The sequence below is a fragment of the Bactrocera tryoni genome, chromosome 5 (genome assembly GCF_016617805.1).
Source record: "Bactrocera tryoni isolate S06 chromosome 5, CSIRO_BtryS06_freeze2, whole genome shotgun sequence".
Lineage (NCBI taxonomy): Eukaryota > Metazoa > Arthropoda > Insecta > Diptera > Tephritidae > Bactrocera > Bactrocera tryoni.
Genome location: NC_052503.1, coordinates 33,393,518 through 33,403,748, shown reverse-complemented (window position 1 = coordinate 33,403,748; position 10,231 = coordinate 33,393,518). Strand labels below are relative to the sequence as shown.

General features: G+C 34.4%; 1 protein-coding gene across 1 annotated transcript; it reads right to left on the bottom strand.

Moving 5' to 3' along the window:
* Window positions 1-3,601: 3,601 nt before the first annotated feature.
* On the bottom strand, window positions 3,602-8,349 carry LOC120777116. The gene is made up of 4 exons (XM_040108254.1): window positions 8,185-8,349; window positions 4,022-4,145; window positions 3,841-3,923; window positions 3,602-3,775 (listed from the first exon to the last, which is right to left on the bottom strand). Exons 1-4 carry the CDS (start codon window positions 8,257-8,259, stop codon window positions 3,602-3,604), a joined length of 456 nt encoding a protein of 151 aa, XP_039964188.1. The 5' UTR covers window positions 8,260-8,349.
* Window positions 8,350-10,231: the final 1,882 nt, after the last annotated feature.

Here is a 10,231-nt window from a genome sequence, read left to right as displayed (position 1 = left end):
CGCACAGCAAACAGTAAAACTAAGTGGCGATAAAATAAAGAAAAAAGAATAAGTTTGAAATAAAAAAGATAAGAAAAGAAAAGACAATAAGATACAGAAATCAACGGAAGTACTTATACGGTTTACTTATACTCAAGATTTATGCATGTATATATATGTTTTTATGTGCTCATGACTACAATGATATGGGCGACATACAGTAAGAATATATTATACATATGTATTTAGCTGTTTAAGAAATGTTTAAGCTCACACTCTGTCCATTAGCGGGAATAAAGAACAAATGTGTTTAATATTCTCCTAACGAGAGCAGTCAGCTGATGCCGAGCAGCTGGTGGCTCAAGAGGTTAAACAAAGCAAGTTTGCGCTAAACAGTAACAAAACTAATGCGTCAAGGCATATTAAATGTGGGTTTGTTTTCTGTTGCCAACGATGTGGTACATCTGTCAGAGCAGCTTCGTCAGTGTCACGTGCAGACTGTGAATGTATGTATATTTATGCGGAGCTCTGCATTTGAATATTCGTGGAGAAATTCGTAAGAAAAAAATTAACAAAAGTGATATATACGTGCTATATTGTATACTTTTCTGGCTTAGCGGGTCCCGAAGTGAGCTTAATTAATTTATTTGAATAACAATAAGTTTTGAAGAGATTCTCCAGGCACTCTTGCATCTTCTTCTTCTGCTTAATTGGCGTAGACACCGCTTACGCGATTATAACCGAGTTAACAACAGCGCGCCAGTTCGTGGGGCCAATTGGATATTCCAAGCGAAGCCAGGTCCTTCTCCACTTGGTCCTTCCAACGGAGTGGAGGTCTTCTTCTTCCTCTGCTTCCCCCGGCGGGTACTGCGTCGAATACTTTCAGAGCTGAAGTGTTTTCGTCCATCCGGACAACATGACCTAGCCAGCGTAGCCGCTGTCTTTTAATTCGCTGAAGCTCATCGTTCCATCGAATGCGGTATTCGCCGTGGCTAGCGCGCAAAGGACCGTAAATCTTTCGCAGAACTTTTCTCTCGAAAACTCGCACCGTCGACGCGTCAGTTGTTGTCATCGTCCAGGCCTCTGCACCATATAGCAGGACGGGTATTATGAGTGACTTATAGAGTTTGGTTTTTGTTCGTTGGGAAAGGACTTTGCTTCTCAATTGCCTACTCAGTTCGAAGTAGCACTTGTTGGTAAGAGTTATCCTGCGTTAGATTTCCAGGTTGACATTGTTGGTGGAGCTTACACTGGTTCCAAGATAGACGAAATTATCTACAACTTCAAAGTTATGACTGTCAAGCGGGACTAACGGCGCCGGTGCTGAGGCCGATGATATCAATATCATCGGCACGCGCTAGCAGCTGTACACTCTTATAAAAGATTGTACCTGCTCGATTAAGTTCTGCAGTTCGAATTATTTTCTCCAGCAGCAGGTTGAAGAAGTCGCACGAAAGGGAGTCGCCTTGTCTGAAACCTGAAGAGGATGTGGTCATGAAAGTGAGGAAAGTTCTCTGACCGCCATTCACTTGGGAGTGGCCAGAAACGATTTTTTTACATATGGCTCAAGCAGCTCACGACTTCCGGTCTTTGACCAAGTATCCTCTGGGTAGCCTAAGAACATCCGCTGCGCTTTGTTTGGGACCCGCCACGTAAAAAACACCCCCAATGAAAGGAAACAACAAGCCTCATTTTTGATGGCACTCTTGTATACCAAAATGTATATTATTTGAAGTAATGGAGAGCGAAATTATTTGTGAGTTTTAGACTTTTATTTGATTATCAATACCAATACTCTTACTGTCAATTCGACCCATTTGGAAAATAATTTTTTGTGGTACTAAGTTATGTAAATGGTATCTGCTGATATATAGCAATGAGCCACTAATTTGGTGTGTTATTCAAGAAAAATGGGACCAACAGAACCCAATCCCCGTCGCCAAAAGCATGAAATTATAATAATTGCAAAATAATAACCAAAATTCTTTATTAATTTGGTTGATTTTGTTGGGTATATAATTGTTCTTGTATTGATAGATGAACTTTAAGTAAGTACAAATTACATTAGCTTCATTCATTGTACAAATATATAATTGCCAAATTCAACTAATTAATAGTAATTACATATAATATGTATCAAAATGAATAAAATCTGTCAAGTAATAAAAATGTCAACTGATAAAATAGTAAAAATATAATTGAAATTGTATACATAAATTTTGTTTATTTACCAGAGACATTATAATTACATTTTATTATTTCCTTATGTAAGTTATTAAGCAATTTCGATAATAGACGTACTTATAGATATTTACTAAATGACTTATTAATTTTTATTTTGTGGTATAATGACAACAACACATTTCATATGGTATTGCAACTGACTTTGACTTCTTATAAAAAATTAATTATGAAAAATTATACCAATTATGTACGATCAAATAGCAAATTAAGAAACTTGACTGCTATTTGCTCAATCTCTCTTTAGTGCTGTATTTAAGTTAAGCTAGAGTTCTGTAGGAAAATTATTAGAATACAGTTACAGTCCGCTGGCGAAACGCGCCTCTTAGAAGATATCTACAGAAAATGTCAAGAGCAATGCACAAAGGTAACAGCGGAGCATCTCTTCTGCACTTGTCCACGGTGAAAAGGCAACGTTTAAAACATTTGGAGGGCCCAACGCACCGGTACTCAATCTGGTCTACTATATGTGCGGTTCATTAGCTAACCAGTATAACCTGTTTTAATCTAATTCATGCTAGAGGATTGTTCGATTTGCCATTTTCCAAGCGTTGGAAGGCTGTTAACGACTAAGTTTTACAGTTCCTCAGAGGGTCTTGTCTTGATATGAAGTTTGATATTGCTCAATGTGAAAGTTATCACAAAATTAGCCCCCTCATTATACATAATTATGTGACAGTTACATATTTGAAAATAGCGGACATAGTATATGCTTTATTTTAGTTTTGTCTCTTATAGATTCATAATCGGTAGCTATGAATACACAAAAACTGTGAACGGCAGCGATCCTTAATCCATAACAAGGTTACGATTTTTCTAATTGAAGGTATACAATGATATGGTCCTATTTAAGTCTATGAAGTAAAGTTAAAATTCTTATCGTGTAACTGTTGTAAATGCTGTTTGAAAAATAACGAAGTGTAGATATCTCTACATATTATCGCTTATGCGAGGTTAAGACCAAAACAGTCTCGGATCACCTTTGAATTTCCAGCTAATCTGGCGGAAATATAAATAAAACGTCTCAGCGGATTTGCAATAGGTTCAATGGGTTGACACTTCACAACTAGTAATTACTGAACGTAACAGTGTAAGTTCGACGCCTCCCTCTTGAGGATGAACCAAATATCGACAGTCGTGGGACTTGTCAATCAATTAATAACACCGTATTATTTCCTCTATTTTATTCGAGATATATCGGAGGATATATAAAAACATGTTTACATGTTTGACATATAAACTTTTTGCATTTAATTTCCAATCAAATAATAAATATGAACCTTTAACAAATGACGACTGGAAATTGCTCGCAGTATCAAAACTATGTGGCAACAAAAAAAAAATACAAAAAAAAAATACATATTAAATACTTTTGTATTCTTTAAATACTCACATTTAAACACATTATAAAGAAGTCGATGGTGAATATAAAGCCAACTACGGGACCGAAGTTCATGATTTGTGTAAATGATGAATAGATTAAGTAAAGAATTTCAATCAGCACATCGCAGAGCATGCAAAGAATCCAGGGCAACAGAAGTTGACGACGATTCTGAGCAAAAAAAGTATGTCTTTAATGTTCTTTTTTTTTTGTTTGCTTTTAAAAATTTAAATTATTTTTTTCAGACCCACGAATGTTAAGAGCGACGATATGACGATGAAGAACGAGTAAATCAAAAAGAGAATATTAAATACAACAATAGCTGAAACAGCAAAAGCACATTTTTAATATAGTGTTACTAAAATTATAAAAAATTTTGAAATTTATAAACTATTTTACTCACTCTAAACACACACTCACCCGGTGCTATCTCTCCCTTAGCCAAGATGCTTTCTCCTATTGGTTGCTCTTTACCGCCAGCCAGAAACTCCCGTTCATCGTAAACAGTAATGAGCATAACAACAGTGGAGAAACCAAAGTACACCTACACTTATAAAGTAATTAATGTATTAATTACTATCTTGCAACCTGGCATGAGTAGTAAGAGGTATTTGAAAATAAATCTTACTTATAACTTTGTGGTAATTTCATCTTCTATTTTGGTCTTCAAGTATTATATTTATATAATCAATAAAATTACTGTTGCGTGTACAGTACCTTTACATAATTATAACACGTGTATGTTTACATAGCAATCTGTAGGATATAATGTGTGCAAGCTTGTCCCCAACTACTAACAAACAGAAGCCAAATCCTAATGCCCCAAAGTGAAAGGGGATCAGAAGCAACCAAACGGCTATTAAGCTAATACCCTCTTTCTATTATCAGATTAAGGAAAATCGGCTAATCAACGAAACCACAAATTCATGTACCCTGGATATATGAAGTGACACCCAGAAGGAAATGTGTGTTGAAATGGACCACAGCCACGCTTACTTTTATATTACACAATTTTAGACGTCATTTCCAGTATACAAATCAAGAATCAATTAATATAACTAGATAGCATTTTGTTAGAATAGTACCTTTGAGGTGTCCCATCTTGTGTCTAAAAAGTTACCAAATCGAACTAGATCTGCTCAAGTCCTTAGATATTAAATATGTGAACACAATGCTTACAGTTGGCCGAAAAAACGGTGAATGTGTGAGATAGTAAATTGGAATTCAGAAAGAATGCCCTCCTGATAGAAGTTGTCTTTGAGTTACAAATCGATTAAATTGGTTAAATATTTCCCTTAGCCCCCTTAGTATATCTAATATATGTAGAGATTTTCGAACTTCCACGTGACTTTATACCGCACATATTGGCGAATATGTAAGCTATCTTAATAAAATTAGGAGATCGTGTTTTTCTTGTAACGGTGCACATTTGTGCATATAGTAATTGAAATCAGGTGAAAACTCGGCTTGGCTTCCTTATAACTAAAAAGCCTTATGTACCTGAGGGTACTTCCCTGACTTTAATCATTGCAAGTTGTAAGTGTGTGGAATGTTCGTTAACAGAACTTAGCTCTTTTGACTTATTCGAACGTAGATATTTTGGTAGCCAAACCAAGCAATTCAGGTACTTGTTTTTCAGGTCAACTGATTTTCCAAGAATTTTTTCGTTTGAGCTAATTTTAGCGAGACATGTTCGCTATTATTACAAGACATGTTCTTCTTTTGCAATTTTGGACAAAGACGCCACGTTAGAAAATTTCCATGAAACGTGTTTTTTATGTTTCTTTATTCGCCAACAATTAGGTAGTTCAATAGTCAATAGTCAATAAACTGTTGTACACTGCGTATGAGAGCCCTTGTTTCAATTAAGCACAACTGCACGTTGATAGTCTGACCTAGACAAACATAAAAAAATAACGAAACGTGCCATAAAGAGAAATGCGTATACATATTTCAGTCGTCTGTTTATTTTTAGAAGGCTTGTGACCACCAATCACTAGATTTGACGTTAAAAGCAAAATACTCTCACCAGAAAGAAACTATTCCGAAGGATGAAGTGAAACTGTACTGGTGTACATTGATATTGCAATTTACCATTTTTGAGGCGGTTAGGATACGGTGTGCATTTGTGGCTGAAAGCATTGCAATTTTACTTCATTCTCTTGCAACAGAATGGTCAATATTAATCGTATCAAAACGTTTCGTAAGCGGTCGGAAACATTTATGGCTAAAGCAAGGGTAATGTGTGCAAATAAGAGAAACGTGGCTGCCAACACGTTGCTTATAGAATTACAAATGCCTTCGTATGTAAAAATCTATAGGCATGTATTTCCATATTAGGGCAGTCCTTAAATGCAAAAAACAAACACTTTTTTAAGATTTCCTTAGCCTGTAGAGCGCTGCTATCACATTGGAGGTTATCGTGTTTAAATTCACCTTACTAAATATGTTCACCTTACTAAATATGGTTAAGATGCGGCACAGGGTTCAGTTAGTGCTGTGTGTAATAAAAAAATACTTAATATTAAACTTTTCATCGCCAGTACCTTCGTCAGAATATTACCTATAAATTTTTCTTCCGACGAAAAATCTACATAATTCTTACGCTTCATACAGAATTTTCACTGTTTAGAGTGATTCCTTAATAGGAATCTAAATGTCTATGTTATATTCTAGACCATACTTTTTTCCATTGTAGGTTTAGAAGAAAAATATGTGAACTTTAATTTCTGTGAGTCCAAAGAAAAGTTCGAGCCATCATCCCCGGACGATAGAGCTGAACTAAATTTCATATCTTAAATCTGTGAATATAGAATTCATTATGGACATCTAATAATTATACTGACAAAAAATTGCTTACTGTTTTGTTGATGGCATCAGATAGTATTAACCTAATGACTTTATGTATTGGCTCACATGCTGTACAGTGTGTATTAGAAACATTTTCACATGTTTCATAACTAATTTCTCTGCTAGGGAGATATTGTATAGTTTTGTTGCCGTAAGAACCCCTACTTCTACTTACATACATATGTATGTAGCTAAATAAGTCTGAAAAAGCTGATTAGGAGCACACTTGAAACCTGATAAATGTAAATGATGAAGGAAAAAAGAGACGTGGAATTTCAATTTTTAAGGAAAAGGTTAATTTAAATAGTTGGCTATTTAGGATACGCGATTAACTAAAAATCTTCTAACACTCAATACATAAACATTAGAGTTCTAATTTAACTATAACAACAGTGGCTTCAAATTCTAACTCTTGGTGAGGGTTATCTAATAAACATACGTGTTAGCCAATTCTTTAATTTTTAGATAAATCAGCATGATATTAGATCCTTTGAAATTTTTACCTCTATTTTCATGTGTATACCTAATTAAGCAAAAATATTCTGAAGTAATTGCCGGAAAAACGCCAATGTTTTTAAGGAATTTGAGTTCCACGATCACTGAATATTCTAGGCCTGAATAATATTAGTTATCCAAATAAAATCTTAAGTCTATTAATAAGTAATTTACCGTACATCATTGGTAATTTACGAGCTAAATTTCTGACTTTTCTTACGGCTACAAAATTTATACTATACATAGAAATTACATATGACGCCTGTCTCATGTTGGTAGCCTTAGAGAACATCATAGCAATGTGTATATTAAATTAATTGCAATTTATTTAAGAATGTGTAAACTTAAAATTTTATCTAAGGCTATTCGCTACTGCGGTATCAACTCATATCAGCATTTCTTATGCATTATTAAAATTATTTCGCATTAGGTAGCCATAAATCTCACCAGTTAACATACAAACGAGTATGTTAATTCACTCGTAAATAATATCAAAGCAATATCGTACAATTTTCTGATTACCTCAGGGAGTTAGATTAACATAAAATCTATAATTACATAAAAAATATCGCTAAGGAGATTTTTATTACTATTTATAAATGGTTATATCTGTAGCGTGTACTCATTTTAGTTAAAAAGTCAGATGGTTATCAATATTTTGTTCATTGTATTATGTGAAGAAATCATTGTTTTGTGTTTTTGCTTAACTCTTAATAATTTAATGCCAATAACTTATACATTCTAAGAATTTTAAGCAATTTGTTTGGGACTCCAAAACTACTTTTAAGAGACACTTGTTGCGAGACAAGTTTGGAGATTCGATTATTTCAAGAAATTGTGGCATTGAATGGCTTCCAAGATATTCTGATTTAACACCATTGGACTAATTTTTGTGGGGTTATTTGAGGTCATTGGTATTTAGCGATAAACCAGACTCTCTTCAAGCTTTATAAATCAATATTGAGTGTGCTATTCATAATATACGACTTGATTTAGTGTAGAAAGTACTCGAAAATTGGGTTCGTCGGATTCGCACTTCGAAGGACGTCCTAACCATAAAAATATTTATTCCTCATTACGGACATCAAAACGAATTTTATGGTATTCGGTTGTCATTGTTAACATATCTACGGCATAATAATATTCGTTGCTTCACAAATATTCATATACATACATATATACTTATATGTATAAGTAAAAAATCTACATAAGTACTTAAGTGCGTAGTAAGTTCTTACCAAAGTGTAGGTGGCGCTTGCCATGCTGCCGGTACGCACCGTCTTCCAAAAGCAACAAGACTGCAGTATAGCCATCTTCGTGTGTTTCCTTGTGTTCGTTACCTTTTATTGTGCATAAGCACAACTTTAAATCCACTTATCAGAAAGTGGATGTCGTCTTTATGGCACAGAAATAAATATTATCAATGTGGACAGATCAGTCCCTTAAGAGTTCACATTTTAAAGAAAATACATTAAACGTGCGGATTACTCACTGTAGGCGTTTTATGATTTAAAATAGCATATTGGTTGGGATTTTCTTAAGCTCGTCGGTCCGTCTGTATTTAACATACATACAAATTTGTAAAGTTTGTGACATAATGAATTGCTTTAAAATGTTGAAGGTGTCAAGCAAATCGGGTGGGCACTTTGCGATGTTGCTACAGATAGTTTTATTAACCTAACGGTTGTTTGTATCATCTAAAAGTGTTATAGTATAGTGTTATGTATATATATATAGATATAGTGTTATGTATATCTAACTAATCAGAATAATGAAGGGAGTTGAAATCTAGAATTGGTAAACGTGTTTATTACCCAAAAAGTTAGGACAAGTTCGTAGATAAACGTAATCGGACCACGATCACGCTAACAAAACGCCATTAAACTAAAGTCTATAAAGTGTCATAACTAAGTACCAAATAAAGACAAAGAAGTGTAATTTAGAACAAAGGATCGCAGTAGTAAGAGAGGCACAATATCTAAAATTGTTGAGAACAAATCCACTAAGCAACCCTATCAACAATGTAAAAAATGGATGAGATCGGATTATAACTCAGCCCACGGTACTGTTAGAAATTACTGAAAACGCGATTAATAACTAACTATCCACGTACGATTCAATTTTACCACCATGATGGCATGAGAGGGCTTTAAAGGAGACGGTGCCAAAATCGGACGATGGGTATGCAACGCTCACATTTAGGTGAGATTATATATCTCAGGACCTGCCCGAGCGATTTAAACTAAATTTATTGTGTGATATTTTTCTGACGTTCATTAGGACTGGTTCAAATATGAGCGAAATCAGACTGCATTACGTCTTCTTCCCAATTAACGCAATTTCATATTCCTTCGGATTCTGTCACTTTCCAGTGGATAATAGTGTATGCAATAAATGTGTAGCGATAAAACTAAGCCCAACTAGTGCTCTTATAGTAGGCCACCTTATGGCTAAAAAGTGTTCAAATCGGACTAAAACAATTCAAGTCCCCAGATACCGAATATATAGTCACATACTATTGCCCTTACTACCAACAACTTATATTAAGCTTAAGTTAATCTCTCACGTCATTGACCAAACTCATTCTTGTCATTGCATTTTAGTTAAAGTTCTTTAATTACAATAACAACGAATTCTCTCACTATTAGCTTATTACTTTGTATTATAGATTTAAGTTGCTACAAGAACAAACCAGGAGAATGTTCCATACTCTCACTTTGGATTCTAATTGTAAGTTTTGCTCATTGTAAACCTTGATTCGAACTGTTTCATCATTAATAAAGTTACCTTTGAGAACAAAACATTGTTTTCCTTTATTATATGGATTAATAACGGTGCACCTTTGTGCCTAAAATGGATAAAATTGTGTTAAAACCTCCCAAAATTCCCATATAACTAACAAATCTTGTGCACCTGAAGGTATTTCCCTGGCTTTGTTCCTAGCAAGTTGCAAGAGTATGCAATTGTCGGTTATACCCATACTTAGCGCTTCCTTATTTGTATAGTTTTTCTTTTCTTTCTTAAAGCTCACCTTCATACCGTATATATCGGTCGCTAAAAATTATTGTATTTAAACTAGGCTTAACTAGTTATGCATTTCAAAAACTACCTGGGTTAGTTTTATAACAAAACTATATTTTGAGCATGTCAGCGACAGTAAATATATGTCACAGCTTCTAAACTGATTTACCTAACTTAATAAAACTCAATTCAAGCTATCTAAAATCTATAAACGCATCTCGTATTAATTGAAAGCTTTTATTCAAAACTGCGAACCTCCATGAA